Source organism: Alternaria dauci, chromosome 3 (genome assembly GCF_042100115.1).
Source record: "Alternaria dauci strain A2016 chromosome 3, whole genome shotgun sequence".
Lineage (NCBI taxonomy): Eukaryota > Fungi > Ascomycota > Dothideomycetes > Pleosporales > Pleosporaceae > Alternaria > Alternaria dauci.
In genome coordinates this window covers 1,697,684-1,719,764 of record NC_091274.1, presented here as the reverse complement: position 1 = coordinate 1,719,764, position 22,081 = coordinate 1,697,684, and the positions used below count along the sequence as shown (strand labels likewise).

Below are 22,081 nucleotides of genomic sequence, written 5' to 3'. Positions count from 1 at the left end.
TGCGTCTTTATGAACGTGAACGGGCGCATAATTTAGGTTGCGTGCGGTTGCATCTAGCTTTGTTTTTGAGCGATTAGCGATGCTGCATGGTCAACGATCCGTGAATATTATTCCAAATACCAATGTAAACTCGATCGCTATTCAGCCACCATTGCGCGTATATGCGGCATCACGATCACAAGCCTGCCGCGAATGCGCCGGTTGTGGCAGCTGCCGCGACGGCCGCTCGGGCAGAAAAGGAAGCATGACGGTGACGGCGAAACGTTGGCGTTGGACCTAGATTTTACGCTTGGTCCTGCAATGGCCGAGACAAGGATGCTGCTCTGCTTGTCGCTAGGGTAGCCGGGTTCTAGATGCGACACGATGATTGGGGTGGCAGCAAGCAGCCGCCTGAGACGAGGCTATGCGGTACAAGGCAAATGGCAAATGAAGGTGGAGTGAGAAACTGTTTCTGTTGTGTGAGAGTCACAAGCAAAGTGCGACCGTGTCGCGCCAGTACGTGATGATGCTGCGAGGGCAGTCGCAACCCTCCGAGGTTCCTCCCTAGGCGCGGCCGGTTGTCACGTGGTCCGCTTACTCGAAACAAGCTCCGCGATGAGAACAACCAAGTAGGATATCTATGATGGTACGGTTATATACAACGACGAAAGCACCGTAAATGCAGACACTGCTTTTACCCAGACTGTCAACAAAGTGTGCATGTGTGTGTGTGTTTGTGAAGAAAGCGTAGCGCAACCAATTATGAACGTACGGAAACATGACGTAACCCAACTACAACTTCTTCTCTACCTCCATGACCTCCCTGATACCTTCCGCAACAGCGTCGACCTTCTCTTGTGGTAGCCTCTTGAGTGGCTTGCGGGGGTATCCGCCGTAGCCGTAATATGACTGGATTGCTGACTTTGTTCCGGGAATAGCGGCCTTTGTGAGGACCCAGTCGCCTTTGCTGAGCACCTTTTGTAGCTCAATTGCCTCGTCGTACTTGCCTTCGGCCCACAAGTTCCAGACCTTGACGCATGTCTTTGGCAGGACATTGGCACCACCAGCGATAATTCCTGATCCGCCGCTAGCAGCAGTCTGAGCTGTGAAATCAGCCATACCACCAAAGGCCATGTAGCCACTGCCGTTGCTCTTCTGTGTGCAGGCATTGGTGGCAAGAGCGACACGAGTGAGCTTTCCAGTGTTGCCGCATGTGAATTTGGTACCGACGATGTTGGGGTGTTTGCCAAGCTTGATGATGAGGTCGCTATCCATGTCGATACCGGCAACAGCTCCTGGGTAGTTGTATAGAATTATTGGGAGTGGTGAGCCGTCTGCGACCTTGGTGAAGTACTCGTAGATGGCCTCTTCGTCCATGGCATAGCGGTAGTAGCTGGGAGGAACGGTAAGAACGTACTCGCCGCCCGCCGCCTCTGCTTCTTTGCACAGTTCAATTGTGAGCTTGATGCCGTGTTCAGAAGCTCCAACAATGACGGGAACGTTCTTGTAGCCAGCCTCGTCGAGGGCCTCGCGAGTTGCTCGCGTGACAGCGGTCTTCTCCGCCCGTGACAGGTGAACAGCCTCTCCGTTGGATCCCATGGTAACAAGACCAACGAGACCGGCCTCGGCTAGTCGTACTGCATGCTTCTTGATGGTGGGGATATCTAGCTCCTCGGTCTCTGGGTCAAAGAAAGTCATGGTGGGCGAGTAGATGCCCGGCCGAAGAGGGGTGCGTTCCTTGGAGTGGCCATTGGCCCCGTTGCCGTTGGCTGCCATGTTTGCTGTGGGTCTGGTCAAGAAGGACTAGATAATACAGAGGAGGAAGGCAGGCAGGCTATACACGTAAGATGCAAAATGGGGAAGAGAGGAGAAGGAGAGGAATAGCAATGAGCCAAGTACGGATTGGGTCAGCTTTAATATAGCAGCGAGATGGAGGCAATCGGCGCAAAGTAGGTCAGAGGAGCCAAGTTCGGCAGAGCTCACGTCTCATCCCACATTGACTGGCGTGCCTCAGTGGCTCTGCCGTTGTCGCGATCTCGTCAAATGCGCCTCGGTGATTCGCCAAGGGCAGCGACAGCGAGGGCTAGACTGGAGTTTGGGTGCAGGGCTGTGGGCCATCTGGCGAGTTCGGGACACCAGTGCGCGAAATGCGGGACATTGTGCGGCCTTTTCTAGGAGAGTGACTAACATCGGCGGTTGTGTGATGGGACAGCGCTGCGTCTGGGGCAGCCTTCGCTGTCCAACATAGTGGCACAGCATGGTCCTGGTCGACGGCGGGCATTCTTCCACCAATGGCGCGTGGGACCGCGCGTGGGGGGCGTCCTGCCACTGTCTCGCTCTTTGCTTGGCCCTGGGGAAGCTCGCTACCCCTCGGACGCAATAAACTCCAGCAACCGCGCACACCCCCTCCAGGCCATTTGTCCAAGACTCTGGTCAGCCGGCTGCCTTATAGATGGGCTTGGAGACGCCACAGCCATCAATTACGGGCGCAGAACAACCGCCCTCAGCAAGACTCTGCCTCCCCCCCACCGCGACCAAAGGCCTCGAATGATGTAACGTCATCCGGCCGCGGCTGCCGGCAGAACGCCTGCGCGTCTGGTGCCCCTCATCGCGCTGCTGCTGGGCCATATATTTTCCGTCGCTATCGATAGCTAGTCAAAGGCCGACGAAGCCATGTCGGGTATTGAGCGAGCGCATCCCCTTGAATTCAGCTCTTGTATCGTCTCATCTCCCTCGGAAACACGACAGTAGCTAGCTGGCCAAACGTCCCAATTCACCTCCACAATCGTCCACGTCTCAAACGAAACCGTCATCATGGCGCCAGTAGAAGTACTCATGGTATGTTGCCCCTCGTCGACCACCCAACTACACCTGTCGCGCGTGCATACATTCACGCTGCTACGTCACAATGCGCTACAGAGCTAATTGCAAGTCTTAGGTTGGTACTGGAGAGTACACGACGGGATTTGTAGGAGGGGGCGCATCCAAGTCGGACAAGAAGGTCGGTGTCGTAGGACTGACGTTGTTCGACCTCCGAAGACGCGGCAAGGTTGGCAAGCTATCCATGGTGGGCACATCGGGCGGCAAATTCCCCGCAATTCGTGAGTTGCACAGCGTCTCGACTGCTCTCCCCATGCGGCATGCTGATCTGTGCCAGGCGAACATCTCCAGAAGAACATCTCCGAAGCATACAACAACCTGGATGTGTCATTCGAGGAATTTCCCAAGGAGGGGAAGACCGACCCAAATGCGTACAAGGCCGCAATTGACGCGCTTCCCAAGGGCAGTGCCAGTGAGTTGCAGCGCATATCGGCTCCATTGTCTTACCTCCACTGACATCTCTTAGTCACCATTTTCACACCCGACACCACCCACTACCCAATCGCTCTGTACGCCATCGAACGCGGGATCCACGTCCTCATCACAAAGCCTGCAGTCAAGTTGCTGGAACATCACCAGGAACTCTTGGCCGCAGCAAAGAAACACAATGTCTTCGTCTACATTGAGCATCACAAGCGCTACGATCCCGCTTACGCGGATGCGCGTTTCAGGGCGCAGAAGTTGGGCGACTTCAACTACTTCTACTCTTACATGAGTCAGCCCAAGTACGTTTGAACTTGTGAATGTGGAAATAACAGTAGCTGACGGTCCAACTAGGAGCCAACTGGAGACGTTCAAAGCCTGGGCCGGTATCGACTCTGACATTTCTTACTACCTCAATTCTCACCACATCGACATCAACGAGTCTATGATCCCCGACTGGAAGCCGGTACGCGTCATGGCTAGTGCCGCAAAAGGCATTGCGACGGGGTTGGGATGTGACCCTGCTACCGAGGACACCATCACGCTGCTCACTAACTGGGTGAAGAAGGATGACCCCAGCAAGGTCGGAACCGGCGTTTACACTGCTGGTTGGGCAGCACCACAAAAGGCCGGTGTACACTCAAATCAATACTTCCACTACATGGCGTCGACAGGAGAGATTCGCGTCAATCAGGCAAAGCGCGGCTACGATGTTACCGACGATGAGGGTGGCCTACTTTGGTACAACCCGTGAGTCGAAGCACCAAAACATTGCTAGTTCGCGTGCTGACAATCTCTAGGTTCTACATGAAGTACGCTCCTGACGAGGAGGGTAACTTCGCTGGTCAGATTGGCTACGGGTACATCTCGTTTGAGAAGTTTGTTGATGCCGTCAACAAGCTCAACGCAGGCGAGGTCACACTTGACCAGCTGGACGCGCGGCCGCTTCCAACTTTGAAGAACACTATCGCGACCACTGCGATCCTCGAGGCTGGCAGAAGGTCGCTCGACGAAAACCGACCCATTGATATCATTGAGGAGAACGGTGTCTGGTCTTTGAAGTAGTTCACCTTTGCAACCAAAAGCAACATGTCACTGCTCGATTAGGCGCGAGTCCCACATTCTTCCTAGTTAGTACCTGGCTTGACTATGCCCTGCTTACCTCTAGTCCAAGGCACACAATGATTGTTTACTCATCAGCCACGGTTCGCTAGCCTAATGTGATCGTCGCATCCGTGATGGCGCGGTTCCACGTGGTTACTGACACGCCATTGCTGGGCTCCGCCCCCACAACGCCAGGTTACCAGATCGTCATGCCCGTTGGACAAGGTCCTGACAAGGTCAAGGGTCTCCACAAAGTGGCGTATGTAAAAGCAAGTGCCTTTTGAAAACCGGGAGATCATCGGATGCTCTAGTCAGTTTCTGCGACAAGTTCGGGCGAACATCCACCGAGCGGACAGGCTAACAAGGACCCGAGACCGAGGACGCCCACTCCGACTCCGACAGTCTGTCTCCCAAACTACTGACTCTCTTCCCTAGTGTAGCACAGGCCGATGGCTGGCTATCCTAGCTCAGATCTGTGAAAGGCTTTTCGTCGTTGTTTCGAACTCTAATTCGACGACGAAAACGTCAACTCAAATTCAACCTCGTGAGTATCTTTTGCCTGAGACTCTGTGGTCATTATCACTTAGTAGGGAGACGTGTGCAAATATCTAGCGAGATATGTTTGGCACCTACTTATTGTGCTTGTTTGTCAGGTTATGCAAAATGCTACCACTTTGTGATCTTTGTTTAGTGATCAGGGGGTGTTTCACAGCCACAAAGTCACCATGACCGCAAAGAACTACTGCATCGATAGGACATGTTTGGTGACTCTTTGGACAAGTTCCTTACATCCATCAGCAAGACGGCAGGTTGTTGATATATATCTCACGATTGCGATCTTCATAATCCCAGCATAAATCCTTCTTGGTTGTCCGAGACGGCACAGATAATGTAAGAAAAGATAATGCGCACAACAGCTTCAGAATGTTAAAAAATTGTCGACGACGCTTGCCACTATCAAACGAAAGCCAATGGGGTCATTTTCGACGCAAGGTCTTCCCCAACTGAACCTGCTCAAAGTCATGTCAATCAATAGCGTCCGCCTGCAAGATACGTTCACCTTCTAGCCTGACGTAACTCTGACGGAAAGCTACGACGTTGAAACGATTGCGATATATAGAGGTCCATGTCCAATTCTTCACTTGCTCTAGTCTTAACTGTTTCGACTGACTTTAATGATAGCCCAAGCCGGAAAATATGACATTCTGTTGAGCAAGGACGATGCTGAAGCGAGCCATGGATGCATAGGATCGAATCACATCCTTTTGGAGCATGAGAAGGATATTAATGAGTAAGAGAACCCCTTTTTGCAACACCGCCCTTACCGATATCAATGCTATCAAAGGGTGGTTTCTGGACGAAGTTCTAGACGCAGGCTTCGATTTTATCAGCCGTATGCTCCGATGTGAGCAGCACGACATCTTAATACGGCACATGTTTGCGAGCTGTAACTCATCCGCCGCAGCAAACCCGCAACTTTGCAGCCCACCAAAGAACCATAGAAGCGGTTAGGAAAGACAAAGTTCATTCTTATTCCCGTAAGCGAAGATTGGGACAGAGTGTTCGAGGATGACATATCGCTTGACATGCACTGGAGTGTCCTGTTCATCGACTGCCACAGTCCACAATCCATGGCACGACACTGTGACCAGAATGATGGAAGCAATAAAACTAGTGCTTTAGCTGCCAATATGGTGGTTCTCTTGGCGTTGAGCGGTGTTCATGCACAATTACAACCGGACTACAGAATGACCGAACACTTGAGGGCAACATCAGTGTTCAGTATCAGCGTGTTGAAAAACATCTGGGCCATCCGCCGCTCCAGTGCTTGTCGCGGATCAGAAGTCACGAATAACGAATTAGGAACGAGTCGTGACAAACTGTTCGTCGCATCTAACATCAATGTTATTGTTTTACGGTCCGGTGTAATCAAATGCTCGCGTGATATCGGACTCAACGAGCGGTAGCTTTAATACAGATACCTAAGGGGTCTGCAGCAGAAAGTCTCGTCGGAGAATCCAACGTCCAACGTCTCGATCAGCAATAGATCTTACTGAACCATTACCGGAACAGGTGCATCGGAATGACTGCACTATCATACTATTGAGATATATTTAGATTTCCTAGAAAGGACATCTGAAAATGAGAGTTACGGAATTGCCTTCTTAGATACTTCTTTCGCTAGAGACGATTTCGTCACCAGTAGGGTAATCATTCGCAAAACGATTGACAGAGAACGGCATATACGGCAATGGCTGAATATAGCTTTGACATGGCTTGATGTACTGCCAGAGCCTGGGGGTCTCATAGGATGACAGACATGGCTCCGGAATCGCCAGCTAAACTTGCGTCACCTTTGGAATCCAGGGCTTCCAACTAGAGAGCTTGAACCATGGTTTAGAATTTCTTTTGGTGTAGTTCCATCACCCCCTTCTTCCTACTAACGTTTGTGTCACGAAATAGTAGTCTTCGCATCGAAGTGACCTGATGTAGAGACAAACATACGAACATTGATGTCTGAAGTCTCCAAGTACAAAGCAGCACACAAATAGACATTGCCCGGGTGAAGACTCAACCTGAATAAAAAACAGAAGTCTCAGTAAAATGATCATTCGCCCTTACTGGTTGTCCAGACTGAAACGCCAATACATGGCCCAAAAAGCCTCTTCACTCAGCCTCTTCTCCTTCAACCACGGTTTCCACCTATCTATGCGACACTCCGATTCAGCACTCCACCACCATATGCTCCGCCCATGCTGAGTTACGGGTCAACCACTACCTTGTCCCCGGCTCTTTCAACAACAAATCCTGGATCAGCCTATACATCTCTACTGAACACCAGTCTATATGCCGCTGGTAAACCAAAGGTACGTAAAGGCCGATGCAGTCGCCTTTAGTCAATTTGCGATATTCATGACCTTCGGCAATACATTAGATATCATTCGCGTACCAACAGAGATTGCCTTCAATATCTCGAATGACATGCGAATACAGATTATCGGCAGTTGTGCTACTGATACGACTGACTCCTGCCATATGTGACAGGCTGCCCTCGAAGGTCAGATGTTGTTCACACGTCGCGATGGAGAAGACGTACTGTTCGCATATAGGAGTTGCTGCATTCTCTTGATATGCTGATGTAGCTCTTGTCAAGGCTTCTGTGGATAGGAGAGCATGATGGAACAAGAATGACAAAACATAATCCACAACGATGAGATCTTTACGCCTTCGGTCCATTTGAGCAAGCGAGAAACAAGGACATGGTATGTCAGGGGGAAAACGAGGCAACAATACAATGTAAGAGCATACCAAAGGTACAGCAGAAATACATAGACCGAAGAAGTTCGTTGACATTGATATACGACTCGATCGCTAGTCCTTGATCAGAGCTGTCCATTATATCATGGTCTGTCGATACAATTTCGACCAGAAGATAGAGCGACAGCACGAGGACTATACACGTTGGTGCCTCCATTACCGAGCTCGATTTTCTGCTCCACAAGATCATGGAACACTGCGCAGGCTTGTTCTATTCCATCCTTCCGTCTCCCTCGTCTCTTACTACAGCTTAAGCAGCCTTTCCGACCTCATCCAGCCTGTTCAGCATGCCCTGAACCTCTTTGACGAGAGCCTTGCGCTTAAGCCTCGCGTCTGGATCACCCTCGGTCTCGACACCATCCAGCTTGAAGATAATCTGTGTCAAGATAGTCTCACTTAGCTTCTTGTACTCAAAGGTCCTCTTCGCCTTGTCCTCTGGTGGTCCAGCCATGAACTGTACGCACATGGGGACGAACTCGGTGTGAAACTTGCTAGCGATGGCATCAAGTTTGCCGATTGGAGTCTGGGGCTCGGCGGGTTTGGTATTTAGGGGAGGAGCGGAGGTTGGGCGCGGGGTCGCGTTGATGTGCGAAGGGATGGGGAGGTATTCTGCGCCGGCACCGGCAGTGGTGTAGCCAGGTGTTGAAGTGCCCGATGCGTTTGCGGAAGAAGCGTTCTTCTTCTTGCCCTTCCTGCCGCCGCGCTTGCGAGACTTCTTCTTGCTTGTGGTATTCGCACCCGAGTCGACACCATCTTCATCGTCATCATCTTCATCCTCACCTTCGCTACCGTATGCGCGTTGTGCCTCTCCTGCGCCAGGTGCCAGGCCGCCTGCTGGAGTCTCGCCAACTGTGACCAGAATCTCACTGCCACTCCCATCGCCGCGAAGACCTTCCTCTCGTCCGGTGCGTTCATCATGCTTCAGGTTTCTGCCCTTGTAGAACATGCGTATGCGTCGATGATCATCGACGCCTAGCTTCTTCGCAGCCGCTTGGCGCACTGTGCCAATCTTCAACTCTCCATCCCGTATGCTGTGCGCCGGGAAGTGTGTAGGGTAGTTTGTGCGCCCATTCTTGAAGATGAGGACGTCTGTCTCTCGCTCTGGGTTCTTGTCGTCCCAATCTACGATCTCGGGCGCCTGCGCCTGGCCGTTCCTTCGCAGATCCTCGTTCGTGATGTATGAGAAATCCGAGTCGTTGACGACCCCGGCATTTGGGGAGTTGCCTGGACGCCCGAATGGCGAGAAGCGCCCTCCCCAGTTTCCGCCGGTGCTGCGGGAGAACCAGGACATGGTTACGACGACGGATGCTAGTGCGATAGCAAGAGTACCAAGGTAGGTTGGATCGTCGAGGCGGGGGTTCGTGAGAAATTCGGTAATGTCGTGGAGACGGCGATGTCGCAGGAATCGCACAAATCTTGAGAGCGCGTCTGTGGGCCGGTCCTCGTTATCGTGTATCGAAGAGGGCTTCGATGAGCTCACAAGTGAGCGGGAGTTGAACAAGTTGAAGGAATTCTTCAGTTCGTCGACAAGGTTGCTTAGCGACGCCACGGTGGTGGAGTGAAAGTCGCCCTGCTAGTATAGCAAGGCCGTAAGCTGTCCGCGCGTACTCGAATGACGTAGTAACCTGCTAGAAAAGCCCTTTTGTGTGTAGTGGGGGCTTTTGTAAGCGGTGTGAATTTATGAGACTTGACGTCGGTTCGGAATCTCCGACCGCTGCACGCGGAACTCGACCCACTTACTGCACATGTCACTCGGCTTAGTCATACGCACTTCAGCATTCACACTGCTTGGTCTGTCTTAGCTGTACATCTAAAAGACCATCATCGTTCCGCATCATACAATACACCCAAATACACACCGCATCATTTGTCACGCTGTTCGACTGTCATTACTATTCATTTAGTGTATTATACACAAGCTAAGCTTCGTCGTGAGGACCGTTTTCGGAATGTTCATTGTCCATTGGACATGTGAGATCCAGAAACAAAGGAGAAGATTTTGAGGTTCACGCTTTACCAACCATTACGCCCCGAAGGAATTATGAACTTGAATGAGACAAAAGGAACTATGGCAGGAGCAGAGGTGCCATGAGTCGTAAGGTGATGCACAAGCACCATAACCGATACGCCAGCAAATGGCAGACAGGATACGTGAACTGAGAATAAATCTTCGCTGCATCACGACACGATGTACGTCGGCTACAGCTTGCAACGACGATATATCCCAACGGAGCTATGCTCAAAGCCCAAGGCAAACAAGCTCAAGCTTTGTTTCGCTTGGGTGTAGCAAGGAAAGCAAGCCTTGACTTGCTGATGGCACTCGAACGTCCTCCCGGAGTGTGGCGAGGCAGCTTGCTCGTGCTGGCGGGGGTTTTCGGCGCAGGCGCAGGCATGCGCTTCATCTTCTTGTTAGACCGCGTGTCATCTTGATTGGGACCGTCGTTTTCTTTGTCAGACGTCTCTTGAAGCGTCTCCAGCTTGCGCTTTGTACCATCGACAGCAGAGGATGCATTGCTCTCACGGACCATGCGAATCGTGCCAGAAGACGTAGGGCCTAAGAAAGTCAGTGCATGGAAAGAGAATAGAAGCCATGATGTGAACGTACCAAAGTTGACAGTCTTGCTAGACTCGAAGGAGAAGGAACGAGGGTGGTTGGGAGTTTCGCCACCGAATGTGAGACGTCGTGACGGGCTGGGAGGAGTCTCGGTCTCTTGAGAAAGGTCTGGATGTGCAGCTGAGCCCAGTGTGGGGTAGATCACAGCACCAGCAGGAACCTCACTGCCCGCCCTGAACTTCATCGGCGACGGTGATTTACCCAACTCGTCGTGTGATGCACGCTCCAAAGTACTACTGCTGAAGTTGACTTGTTTCTTGACAGGAGCTGTAGCAGGTATCACAGGCAAAGTGTTATCAGAGTCCAGGATTGGAGGCGATACGTGAGTGCCTGCCGCGATTTTGCTGGGGTCGTCTGAGAATTTGCGGTTTGGCGTGCGGAGAATCGATCGGACACGCTGAAGGTTCTCGCTTGCCTACTGATCTTAGTAAACACTTGGAAGGATGTCCAAGAATACACATACCTTGCGCATACCGTTACGTGCTCCATCCCTCATAGACTGCAAATGGCTAATGTTGCTAGTGGGAGGGAATGAAATACCCGCTGAGGGCAACTTGACGCTACGGTTGATAGACGGCGAGGCCCCCAGGTTGGTCGTGGAAGGTGAGCCTGCCAGGGTGGGAATTGTTGAGGCAGTTCTCAGAGTCTTCACGCTCTGTGAACGCGCAACAGACGACTTCGTGGGTGTCATCAATCGCGCAGCTAGGCGAGGAAGCGCAGTCTGAGAGGTCTTCTTACGCGCCGAGGTAGCACTTACACGAGTTGAGATGTCAGACATCTTCTCCCGAGACACAGGGCGAGTGGTAGCAGCGTCATCGGACTCAGTACGCTTGACGCGCTTTGCAGCCGCGTTGTGGTCGCCATCGTTATCACGGGGCGCTGGTCGTCCGTCGCGTGTGGGAGGAGCCATGCGGGCTGTCGATTGCGAGCGTGGCAGACTAGATCCGGCAATGTCCATCCTGGATTGGGTACGCTTTAACGGAGTTGAAGCAATTTTGCTTCCAGACGCTGGCAGTTCCATCTTCGACTGTGTGTGCTTGAGATCACCAGCAGAACTCGCGCCTGAGTCTGCCAGATCCGCCTTGGACTGCGTACGCTTAAGCTTGTTCGTCTCCGGGTTTGCGAAGTCTGGCTTTGAAGGCGACTTCTTGAGAGGATGACCTACGACAGGCTTGAATCGGGTAGGGTCGGCGCGGAAAGCTGACGGGTGATTCGCGATAGAATCCATGTTCTTGAACTGCTTCATGTGTACGTCACTGAAGCGAGCCATCTTGCCCTTGGCTTCGGCCTTCTTGCGTTGGGGAGATACGTCGGCCTTGGAAGACCATTCACTCGTGCCTATATCAAAATCAGTACTCGGGAAAAAGCAAAACAGATTGAGTGAACCTACCAAACAGAGCTCGGCTTCCGCCGCCGGGAGTGCCTGTGATTCCAGCGTCTTTCAAGATGTTGCGCGAGCTTGGGCTCAGTGCAGCCTCATCTTTGGACAAGGGCGACTTGAAACGGAAGCGGAAGTTGGGCGACGAGTCCAGGTTGGCTGTCGAAGTAGTAGGTACTGGGGTTTTCGACGGCGTCGCCTGACCCGCTAAGCCAGCCGCTTTGGATGGCGCGGTATGCGCACCCAGTGATTGAAACCCGAGCCAGCGCGCCTCGTCCAGAATCTTCGCTGTACTCGCATGATGATGTGCGGGATGCATCTCCTGCCCTGCTGGTTTGATCGGAGTCCGATCTTTGGGAGTCTGAACTTTGGCGGCATCAATGAGCGACTGGGTCGATGTGTTCTTGTGTGGTGTGGGTGTCGCGGTCGCGGTCGCATGCGGCAGCTTTGACTGGGCCTTGATACCCTCAGATGCTTTCGGGGGCGTCTTCTGCTCCATACCGGGCTCTGGCAACTCTGGAAGGTCTGGGAGTCCTAGTTTTGGCGACGAGGCGGTATGCCAGCTACCTTCGGACCGCATCGAGGTGTCGGGCGTGGTCTCACGCTGCAACAGACGCATTAGTAGATGTAAACAAATGACAGAACAGCGACGCGCGCGCATACCTTGAGCAAACGAGCTGATCGACGCGCCATGTTGTCGCAAAGTGTCGAAGAATGATCCACGACCAGGTTGCAACACGAAGATGAGCGGAGATTGGGGCTGGTCTGTGGGTGGGGAGAGACCAAGACGGGGGAGTTATCGGCTAGGGCGTCGATAAACAAAGTGCACGGACGTTGTTGGCCCAAAGAGGAAGCGACGTCATGAGCTGCCTCAAGAGATGCGCACGATCAAGCGTGTCTACAATGGACCCCACTCACACCACACCTCTAAATGGGTATACCTCTGAAACAGTAGATAAGCTTCTCTGTGTGCAAAGGTTCAAGGCTTAGCTGCTGCGTTCTGAACTGCTGATTTTCGGCCAAGTGCTACCTAGTAGATGTAGTGACTTCCGCAACAGCGCTCGTCTCTGAGAGCAGGAAGCTAAGAAAAACTCCAATACTCCACAGGCAAACGCTAAAACGGATTCTGAAGGTAAACACTGTTACCCTCGATGCAAAGTCGCCACGCAGATTACCAAGTACATCTCTAGCGTACCTTTCGGCACTTCCAGAGATAGCCTTCTGAGCGTAATTCCGACGGTGCATGCTAAATTGGTTCATTGGGCCTGAATATCTAACTATCCATGGTGTCTTGGCATACACGCTGAACGCTGTGTCCTGTCGATATCGTTCAACGGCCCTTCTGCGTCTCCCTCCCAAGCAGCGCGAAAGGCGGTTTCGCCAATCCAGCTTCGACACTCTTCTCTACCTCATCCCTCAGTCCCTCTATCCTTCTCTCTTCATCTTCTCTCTGTCCCTTCTTCTGCTCTTCACTCTTCCAGACAAAGTTACCTGCACCACCTCTCCCACTCCTCGCGACAGGCATTTCCTGACCCTCAGGATGCCAAGGTGTGCTGACCTGTGGCTTTGCTGATGTAGGGATCGCGGTTGCGTCAACAGCCGGTGTGAAAGTGCCCTCTTTCTGAAGCTCGGTGGGCTGATACCAGTTGCCGGCACCGCCGCGACCCATGTGTGCGTAGTCTTGAGAGGAATTCGAAGGTTGCGCCGGAGTCGGAGAGGGAGTGGGCTGTGCAGCGGAAATGGAACGGTTGGCCTCAACGTCCTGTATAGACTGTCAGCTGACTTGGCAGCCTATACGATTGAGAACGCAAGAGCTAGTTCAACTCGCCTCAGTAGCCTTCTTGCTTTGCTCTTGCGCCGCGTAGTAATTGCCGGCACCACCACGCCCGTACGCCATCGCAGTACAATGCTTCACAAGATGGCTTACGTTCTCTGTTGGATGTTTTGCTGTATGTCGCAAAGGTGCGCAAGAGTTGTCGGTATGTCACGAGAGGGATGAATGATGTTCAAATAGACGTCGATGAGGATGTTGAGCGTGTTTACATTGTACGCGATTCCAAGTGGGTCGACTGAACTCATATCATTCTGTGCCTGACGTCCTGGACTGATAGCAACGTGGGGAAAGGCTTGTCTAAACGACGATCAACAAGACTCGATGTGGGGACTCAATTGGTCATAAGCTTGGCAAACTGATAACGCGGGTCGCCAAGCAGGTTCCGCAGTTGACGAGTACAGACAAGTGCGAGCAGGCTAGGGATTTCTCTACACGTCTCACGATGGGCGAATATTGTCAAATCTAATGCATATAGCATCAAGTTGAAGAATTGGAAAATCGTGATATTCGCACATTGCGACTAACAAGTGTGAAGCTAAACATGCCACAGGAAGGCCTGGTCCCTTATAACGGCCATGAAACAAACAGAAGAAAGACATCGCTATCTCGATAGAAACCAACCATTGACAGTCACCCCGACAATGCCACCAGATTTGGCGAACGCCTAAACGCCATCACCCCGAGTTGAACTCCACGAAGCCTCACGAACCCACAAACAGTACGGGCACTACTCTCGACCCTCTTGCACAGCACGCAGTACTGGATAAAGGTTGTGCGCATCATCATCGCTCATACGACGCTCATGCACTTGCTTAACGTCTTCCTCATCGTCAGAGAAGTCGTGGGAATCCAGCCTGTCCTTGAGGTACGCCCTGAGCCTCTCAATGACCCGAATATTCTCAACCCACGATTGCTGAGATGAGTCGCCTTGCTCTGTGTGAGTTGATGAAGCAACGCTTGGGGAGCGAAGAGCAGGGTCAACCTTGGGCGAGTGAATAGCCAGCTGGTTAACATCGTGGTGAAGACTGTTTTGCTCGGAATCCCGACGATCTTTGGGTGAAGCAGGGTCGCTCGAAGTGTCCATGTCGTTCTCTGATCGATCTGGGGCAGCCTTTTGCAGAAGGTTACCAGAGAATCGTCGACGGCCATCAGTATCAAACGCGGGTGCGAGTCCAGATGACGGAGCTGCAGCTGACATATCCGACATGGCGCTGACAGAGGGAAGAGTGGGATACATGCTACCAATCGAAGTCCTCGATGTGGGGGATACGCCATTGTTGGAAGAGTGTTGCGCGCCAGGGGAATGCTGAGATCCGTACGACAGTACGCTCGATGCAGGAGTCAAAGCTGGGGTCTCGGCACTGGATGATCCAATAGCAGTTGCGTGAGATGACTGAGAGTGGCTAGATGACAGGCCAGGCGGTGAGTTGCTGGAGCGGTAGCCAGCGCCAGTGTGGACATAGTGGCTAGGATGAGCCACCCCGGCGGCTGCAGCGTGGTTGGGGTTCTCATAGACGGTGCTTTGCAATTGCTCCAAGAACTGGTCGATGTTCAGAAGATCGCTTTTGGTTCTCAGATTGGGAAGCGGCAAAGAATAGGGGTGGTGCATGGGCGGGTGCTGCGCTTGAGCGACCATTGAGCCTCCATGGCCATATTCAGACATGCCAGCGCCCTGGTAGCCGCCTCCACCACCACCGAGGACTGGAAGCTGAACACCCTGAAGACCCATGAGTCGTTGACCGACGTCATAGTAGGTGGTAGGGTCGATTGCGCGACGCTTGGCGTCTCCGAAGAACTCGTTGAGCGCATCGTACGCAGCACGCTTCCTGATCTCGTAGTCATTGTTAAGCTGCTGGGATTGGTTTACAGCATAGTAGACTGGACCATAAGCAGAGTTTTGGGGTGGGCCTCCGTAGAAACCGGCTGGAGCACCACCTGGATGTTGCTGGCCGTAACCTCCGTTAGGGCCAAGGGCGCCATCGGGATACTGGTATCCACTTGCTGTAGCGGCAAGTGCCTGCAAGTCAGCGACCACTGTAGTAGACTGTTAGATATTGAAAGAGGATGAAGAACAGACATGAGAATCCATGTTGAGCTCGACAAAGTCATCTGAGGAGTACTTACGTTTGCCGTTCTGGCCCGGGTAGCCTTGGGCGCCGTGGGGACCGCCTCGGTTGGGCTCTGGAGAACGGAGCAATACGGAGTCGTCTGCGTGCGTCTTTACATGCTTCTTGAGATCCTGAGGGCGCTTGAACGCCTTGCCGCAGAAATCGCACTTGTGCGGCTTCAACGGGACATGCACGCGAATATGAGAGGTGATGTGATCGCGCTTGACCGTAGTGGTGCGGCAGTTGCCCCACTGGCAGGTCAAGTTCAAGTTATTTGTGCTCTTGCGACCGACATGGCGCTCACAAACGTGGTCCTGCAATCAAGTCAGTGAGCCGCAAGGACAAAGCGACAAGATTGCACGCGTCGCGGCGCGATATGCAGTCGTCGCGGGGAATACTTGGCGGTCAACTTACGTAGAGCTGTTCGGCAGAGGGCAGGCGGTCACCACAGTTCTGCCACTGGCAAACAAGCTGGTCGCCTGAGCCGCCGGCAACTGAGGCGGGTGTTGGGGCATTCTGCTGAATAGGAGTGCCTTGGGGTTGTTGTTGAGGTGTTGTGGCCGCTGCGGGCACTGTACTCTGGACCTCGCTCATCGTCTTGGCGAAGTCGGATGTTGTTTGCCAATAGTAGTGAAGGTTGGTGGTGTGCGAAAGAGTCAGAACAGCTCAGAGCAATGACAGATATTGCAAAGTTAAGCCGCGGGGGGGGGAAGGGCAGCCTGGGGTCGTGGAGCAAAGTCAGAGGAGCGAACGCCCAGAGGTTTTCGCGGGCAGTTGGCAGCTTTTACCAGCGGAACGGAGCGGGCGAAGATTCGCCCAGAGAAAGAGAAACTGGCGCGGTCGAAGAATGAGGCACAGCCCTGCTAAGCCGAGGTTGGGAAGGTCCGGGGACGGTGGGCAAAGCCTCGACGTGATTCGGCCTTATCCTGCCACCCTCCCCACTCTCTTACTCACTGGCGCCTTGGCCCTCATCTTGGCCAGACGCGATTGCTTCGCCGGCACCCGTCAGTCGCAGATGACCACATGCGAACCACAATCAAGTAACCGCTTCCTGTTTTCGCGGGGTACTCGGTGCCCATATCGAAACACGCCATGGACGAAAGAGGGTCATGGGCGTCGTTGTGCGTGGTGGGTGGGAGACGTTGCCACACCCTCGATCCCTCACGCTGAGGCGACACAACCGAAACAGCAATCAAAATGCGGAACTCTTGGTGCCCTTGGCTCAACAGCAGCAGCGGGAAGTATTGGCATCCAATCTACTCCGGTTTTTGCTGCGTTTCCACGCTCTCGTCACGCAATCGCATCGTCACCACTGGACTGCAGTGGCTCGCAAGTTCGTTCTGCTACAGAGTGCGTACCTTGGAACAGAGAGACACCCAGTTTCGCATCGCATGGCCTCTTAATTTCCCGTCTCGGACGCATGGCTTGTCGCACTTGCCTTCTGCGCCAGTGAGACCTCGATGCTTGTCGAACGCCCTTTGCCCTAGCAGTATTTCAACGGTACTGCAGAAAAAGTATGCGCCCGCAACACTAGTCGACATGTTCTCGAAGCTCAGACAATGGGTCAATAACAAGTTTGTGATCCTCGCGATTGCGCTGCGTCTGCACAAGGGTGGAGCCTGTTACGATCGACCTTCGCCTTGCTCCTCAAAATACTTAGCATACACTTAGGACGCTCAGCCCCTGGAAAAGATCCCGTGTACAGCTTGAGGTTTCGAAATTTCAGACGATCGCCAACTGTGAGCGGGATATCTACGCATCCATGTTTCCACTCTTGGCTCTTCGCCAAGTGCCCAGCAATGTAGGCCAAGAATTGAGCGATTATTACATTGAGGCTATGCACGCTTACGAGGCAGGAGGTATGGCCGTCCGGCGTAATGTCATTTGCCGCAAGTATAGCCTCGCAGATGCTAAGTTGTACGGGTTCCTGACGGATGACTATACAGCGATGCGCTATTTACACTCTAGTGGCCCTGACAGATTTCTTCTTCTAATCGTTGCCGAAGTTCGATCTTCAGACTTCAGGGGCAGTGGCAGCCATCGCCCGAACGCGCGTATGGCTTGTATCAATGTCTCAGCACCCCAAAATCGGCACTTCTTGTATCCATCATCGTTGCATACGGCTGACAAGGCGCATTCCGAACGAGGACATGACTGTGTCACTATTCCACTATGAATTTCGAACAAGGAAGCTGTTTCTTCACGTACCTTAGTATCTTTAGTGGCACGTCTGCGACGAGTCTTTTTCGTTTCTAATGGGTTAGAGTACCTAATCATGGACATATTACGACCTCAAACGACCTAGTTTCGATCTCTCTACAATGGCTACCGGGCGAAAGACGCGTGTACATACAATGCATGTAACCAGCCACCTGTAACACCCACTAGGACAGCCGACGTGCAAGCGCAATGGACGAGAAGATGAGACACAGCACCGCCACATATACCTCCTATCTACACCATGACGGACGCCATGCCTGTAGTCCGTCATCCAAGATCAGCGGAGGGGCTTGGAGGATTGGGGCAGGTCTTAGTGCCCATCACGCTTTGTTCCTGTCTGCGGATGCATCCGCTTCCTCGTCCCGCACGAACACCAAGAGTACGGCAGAGCGGAACTCTTGACTCTGAGCCGCCAAGCAACAACATACACTTTCTCCGCAAAACACTATCGCTAGCAGCTCTTTATCGACCAATCCGTTGCGGAATATTTTGTATGATATTGATCACCGCGTTGCTATCAGCACAAATAATAAAAAAATCGCATGGGAGTGGACCTTAATCGACACACTTGGTTGTCTACTAGCTCCTGCCAGAGACCGATGCCAAACCGTTGCTTTGGACCAGCTCGAACTCAGTAGACCTGAGCTCTGTCGCATATGTATGGCTGGTGACATCATTGTGAAAACATGTGATGCCTGAACTCCAGTAACAAGAATAGGATGCTCCTCATCGTCCAGTCTAGAACGAAAGATACACCGTTGGCACTTTAGAAAGTATAACATGCAAGGTCTTCCTGGAAGCACTAACCAAGACTCAGTGTAGCATGCGTCACCCCCCTGGCGTTGCCCGGACATAGGCATATTGAATAACACACAGAATAAGATTCGCAATAGAGGCTTAGACACGTCTACACCATCTGGTTACTATTTACAAAAAAAAAACTTCGGAAATAGCGACAAACCTACTAATAACAACCTTTGAAGCCTAGGGCTTGGCCCATTTCCCGGTCCCCCATCACTGCCTCCCAGCTTATGCACTCTTCTCACCCGCCTTTCTCAACACGTTGGCAATAGCATAGTACGCTAGCTTCCTCTGTAGGTTCTGGTCCCAGATAGGCATTGCCCTTTCCCACAAACGTCTCAGGCACCCAACTAACCAAGTCTCCAAAAGTCCCAAACTGCGACTCTAGCACAAATATCACTATGCAATGGGGCTCTGCTCACAGCAAAATGAGCTTGTAGTCCTACACCATCAATAGGCACATCGATGCATTGGTATTTATTCTCTGACCATACGTGCAACAGTCAAACTCTTGTCGTCCACCCTCTTAATTCCAATAACCATTCTAGTACAGTTTGGTGCCTGGGCTTGCACACTGTCTTACTTGACGGAATACAGGCCCAATGTGTTCTAGACCGACGATATCCAACCAGGTTATCTTTCGCTGTGTGCCGTCATCATGGAAAACTCTGTGCATCACGTCTCAGGCGTAGCAATCGTTCCAGTAGTAGTTTGCGACGTTTTGGATATGGGTTTCCAGGACCATGGGGAGACTAGCTCTGGATCAGGTACCTGTCGTGAGCCAGGTGGGGAGCTGGTTGTGCCAGAGGAAGGCGTGGCAGCGGCGGATCTGGTCGGCCTCTTTGCTGGCATCGACGATCTGGTCCCCTAGGGTGTTGTTGGCAAAGTTACGCTGCCGCCCCGTGTGTACCCATTACTGGCCATTGGAGGCAGTCACTTGACTGAACTCTGAGTGGTGAAGACTATGGAAGTTTATTCCTCATTGCCGTAGGCTTCGTTGTCAGTGGCTGTGCCAAAGTACTTTAGCCCAGCTTCTTCGCGAGAGCCCGAGACCTGCAGCTTAGTTCGGGCGGGAGACGAAACTCGAGCGGGGGTGTATAGGGATTAGTGTTGGAGAGGGAGTTACAAGCGGGAAGACAGGGCAAACGACCAAAGGCTTCATTTCGACCTTGTTGAGATGACTGGGGAACAGAGGAGGTTTCAGGCCTGGCACTTGTTAATCGACATCTGACAGCCTATCAACCCTGTTCGCCAGTTGCCCGCCATTGAAGTATGGTGTAACTTGATATGCGGTCCGGTCCGGTAGAGATATGACAGAAAAGGATATTGCTATAGTTGGTGACGGTGAAAGTGTTTGGTCAATCGCCCAGTATCTCTACTGGTGCTGTGGTAGCCAATCCTGATTTCGAGAACATGGCATAAGGTTTTGAGATCAACTCTTACCGCAGTACAACGTAATTTGGAGCTAGGTATACCGTGGGATCTGAAGGAAATAACTCATACAAATGCGTCTAACAGACTGTGAAACCGCATAGTGTTCATTTGGGGACACGGTGATTGCAGAAATAGGTATTGGCATACTATCGAATTGGGTATCCTAGCACAGGAGCCTGGGATCGGCTGGCTTAGCCAACAATCGCCAATTCGTGGAACCGCCGAGTGACACTCGCGAATGTCGTGTTTCCGGCAGTTACTTCCCCCCAGGCCAAGGCACATATTGGCTGTTGACCAACAGGCTCGGCGTTGCAGTGTATGCGACAGGCTGGAAACAGGCTGAATCGAGATTCGCCATTTACGGCCACCGTCTCTCTTGAAGTTGAGCCGTATGCAGCGTTCCCGTTGTTCAAGAGCTTGTGTTGTTCTATCCCTTCTATAATTCTACTTATCACGCGACGTTCCAGTTACGCCTTCGTTATATTCTTTCAACACCATTGAAGACACCAGCTTCTTCCAGCTCTTGGATAGAAAGCTTGGGCATTGGACTGACTGCATCTGCATGCTTGAGCGCACTTTCGATGCTGCCCCAGAATGCATCAAGATCAACGCTCCTGGGTATGCGGCAGCCACCTTCACCGACTGGAAGCTTGGTGACCTTTGTTCTACCAAGCTCACCAACTTTTGACTTGTCGGACGAATGAATACCCTCGGTGACTATGTCCACTTGGAAGCGTTCGCCGCCCCTGTCATCGAATATCTCGGGATTGTAAGCAGCTGCAACCGCGAGCGGATCATGCAACGGTGGACCCTTGGTTATGGAGAAAACCTCGGCGTATGTTCCTGCGAAAAAAGACATGATTTGGGTGAACAAGGCCCGCAAAGCTGAGGGCGTATAGTCCATCTTCGAGCCCGGCGGATTGCATATCTCATCACCGTATAGTTGTGTCTGGCGAACTTTCTTCGTACCGAGAACTTGGTGCGTCAGATCAAGGGGTACGAGTGTCGTCTTGGGCTTCAGAACGGGGTGCGAAAAGATGAAGTGAGATGCTTCAGGGTCACACTAGACATGTCAGCGTGCTCCCGTGTCTGCGAGGAATCGGTTATCTTACGTAGATCTGTTGAAGGAGGTTAGTCTTGTCTTTTGGCGTCAGACATGAAGGTTGTAGCATACGTTGAACTCAGCATAAGGCGTCCAGTTGCCAAATCTTTCGCCCTCTCCCTCAATCATGCCCATAGGCGCGTCCGTAAAGCCTCCACCCACCGCACCGCCCATTATACTGAGACCTTTGAGGTGAGCCACTAGATGGGTATACTTCTGGAACAGCATGGCGATGTTGGTCAATGTGCCCGTAGAGACCAACCAAGCGGTATGGGGTGGTGTAGCCATGAGCGCTCGGTACATGGCTTCGAGGTGGTCGACGTCGGTCGCTGCTGGTTCGACGGGAGTCGGTAGCAAGGTGACACCATCCAAGCCGGACTCGCCTGCGACAATCAGCGCATACTCATCAGTTGGTCGGGCGCGCACATACCGTGAATATCGGCTGCGTGTACAGCATCGCGTACGAGAGGCTTCGAGGCGCCTGGATAAACCTTGACATGACGCTTTCCGATTGCCTCCAAGATTGCCCTTGTGTTGTACGTGGTCTGCTCGAGCGCAGCATTGCCATGCACAGTGCTTACGCCGAGCAGCTCGACTTTTGGATCGTGCGCGCAGAGTAAGAGGGCAAAGGCATCCTGGAGTCACCGTAAGCAGCGAGCGAGTGAGGGAGACATGATCCGAGACTCACATCATGCCCCGTATCCTGACTTGGTCAGCATTGCACGTGGAGAGGGCACCAGCAGATACACACGCAGTCGAGCCAGATTGGAGTCTTGGAAGAAGGCACGCTCATCGTGTAGTATATCGCCCTAGAAATGGTCTTTATTATGGGTGCAGCTTCGACAGCGGTTTCGTACCACATGTACTGTATGCACATGCAGGGTCG

At 52.5% G+C, this 22,081-nt stretch overlaps 7 protein-coding genes across 7 annotated transcripts; 1 reads left to right on the top strand and 6 right to left on the bottom strand.

Annotated features, from left to right (window-relative positions):
- Positions 1–598: 598 nt before the first annotated feature.
- Positions 599–1,853, bottom strand: ACET3X_004224 (uncharacterized protein). Its single transcript, XM_069450406.1, has one exon. It carries the CDS (start codon positions 1,753–1,755, stop codon positions 772–774), a length of 984 nt encoding a protein of 327 aa, XP_069308202.1. The 5' UTR covers positions 1,756–1,853; the 3' UTR covers positions 599–771.
- Positions 1,854–2,358: 505 nt separating this feature from the next.
- ACET3X_004223 (uncharacterized protein) lies at positions 2,359–5,229 on the top strand. Its single transcript, XM_069450405.1, has 5 exons — positions 2,359–2,817; positions 2,918–3,080; positions 3,137–3,271; positions 3,326–3,584; positions 3,637–5,229. Exons 1-5 carry the CDS (start codon positions 2,794–2,796, stop codon positions 4,034–4,036), a joined length of 981 nt encoding a protein of 326 aa, XP_069308201.1. The 5' UTR covers positions 2,359–2,793; the 3' UTR covers positions 4,037–5,229.
- A 2,493-nt stretch (positions 5,230–7,722) lies between these two features.
- ACET3X_004222 (uncharacterized protein) lies at positions 7,723–9,358 on the bottom strand. Its single transcript, XM_069450403.1, has one exon. The coding sequence runs from the start codon at positions 8,993–8,995 to the stop codon at positions 7,955–7,957; it is 1,041 nt and encodes a 346-aa protein (XP_069308200.1). The 5' UTR covers positions 8,996–9,358; the 3' UTR covers positions 7,723–7,954.
- A 226-nt stretch (positions 9,359–9,584) lies between these two features.
- ACET3X_004221 (uncharacterized protein) lies at positions 9,585–12,462 on the bottom strand. The gene is made up of 5 exons (XM_069450402.1): positions 12,360–12,462; positions 11,709–12,300; positions 10,782–11,656; positions 10,310–10,733; positions 9,585–10,258 (listed from the first exon to the last, which is right to left on the bottom strand). Exons 1-5 carry the CDS (start codon positions 12,387–12,389, stop codon positions 9,966–9,968), a joined length of 2,214 nt encoding a protein of 737 aa, XP_069308199.1. The 5' UTR covers positions 12,390–12,462; the 3' UTR covers positions 9,585–9,965.
- Positions 12,463–12,964: 502 nt separating this feature from the next.
- ACET3X_004220 (uncharacterized protein) lies at positions 12,965–13,814 on the bottom strand. The gene is made up of 2 exons (XM_069450401.1): positions 13,525–13,814; positions 12,965–13,458 (listed from the first exon to the last, which is right to left on the bottom strand). Exons 1-2 carry the CDS (start codon positions 13,591–13,593, stop codon positions 13,027–13,029), a joined length of 501 nt encoding a protein of 166 aa, XP_069308198.1. The 5' UTR covers positions 13,594–13,814; the 3' UTR covers positions 12,965–13,026.
- A 202-nt stretch (positions 13,815–14,016) lies between these two features.
- Positions 14,017–16,448, bottom strand: ACET3X_004219 (uncharacterized protein). The gene is made up of 3 exons (XM_069450400.1): positions 16,053–16,448; positions 15,655–15,952; positions 14,017–15,564 (listed from the first exon to the last, which is right to left on the bottom strand). Exons 1-3 carry the CDS (start codon positions 16,230–16,232, stop codon positions 14,258–14,260), a joined length of 1,785 nt encoding a protein of 594 aa, XP_069308197.1. The 5' UTR covers positions 16,233–16,448; the 3' UTR covers positions 14,017–14,257.
- A 4,123-nt stretch (positions 16,449–20,571) lies between these two features.
- Positions 20,572–21,988, bottom strand: ACET3X_004218 (uncharacterized protein; the record flags this gene model as incomplete). Its single annotated transcript, XM_069450399.1, has 4 exons — positions 20,572–21,156; positions 21,268–21,578; positions 21,626–21,830; positions 21,947–21,988. 4 exons carry the CDS (start codon positions 21,986–21,988, stop codon positions 20,572–20,574), a joined length of 1,143 nt encoding a protein of 380 aa, XP_069308196.1.
- Positions 21,989–22,081: the final 93 nt, after the last annotated feature.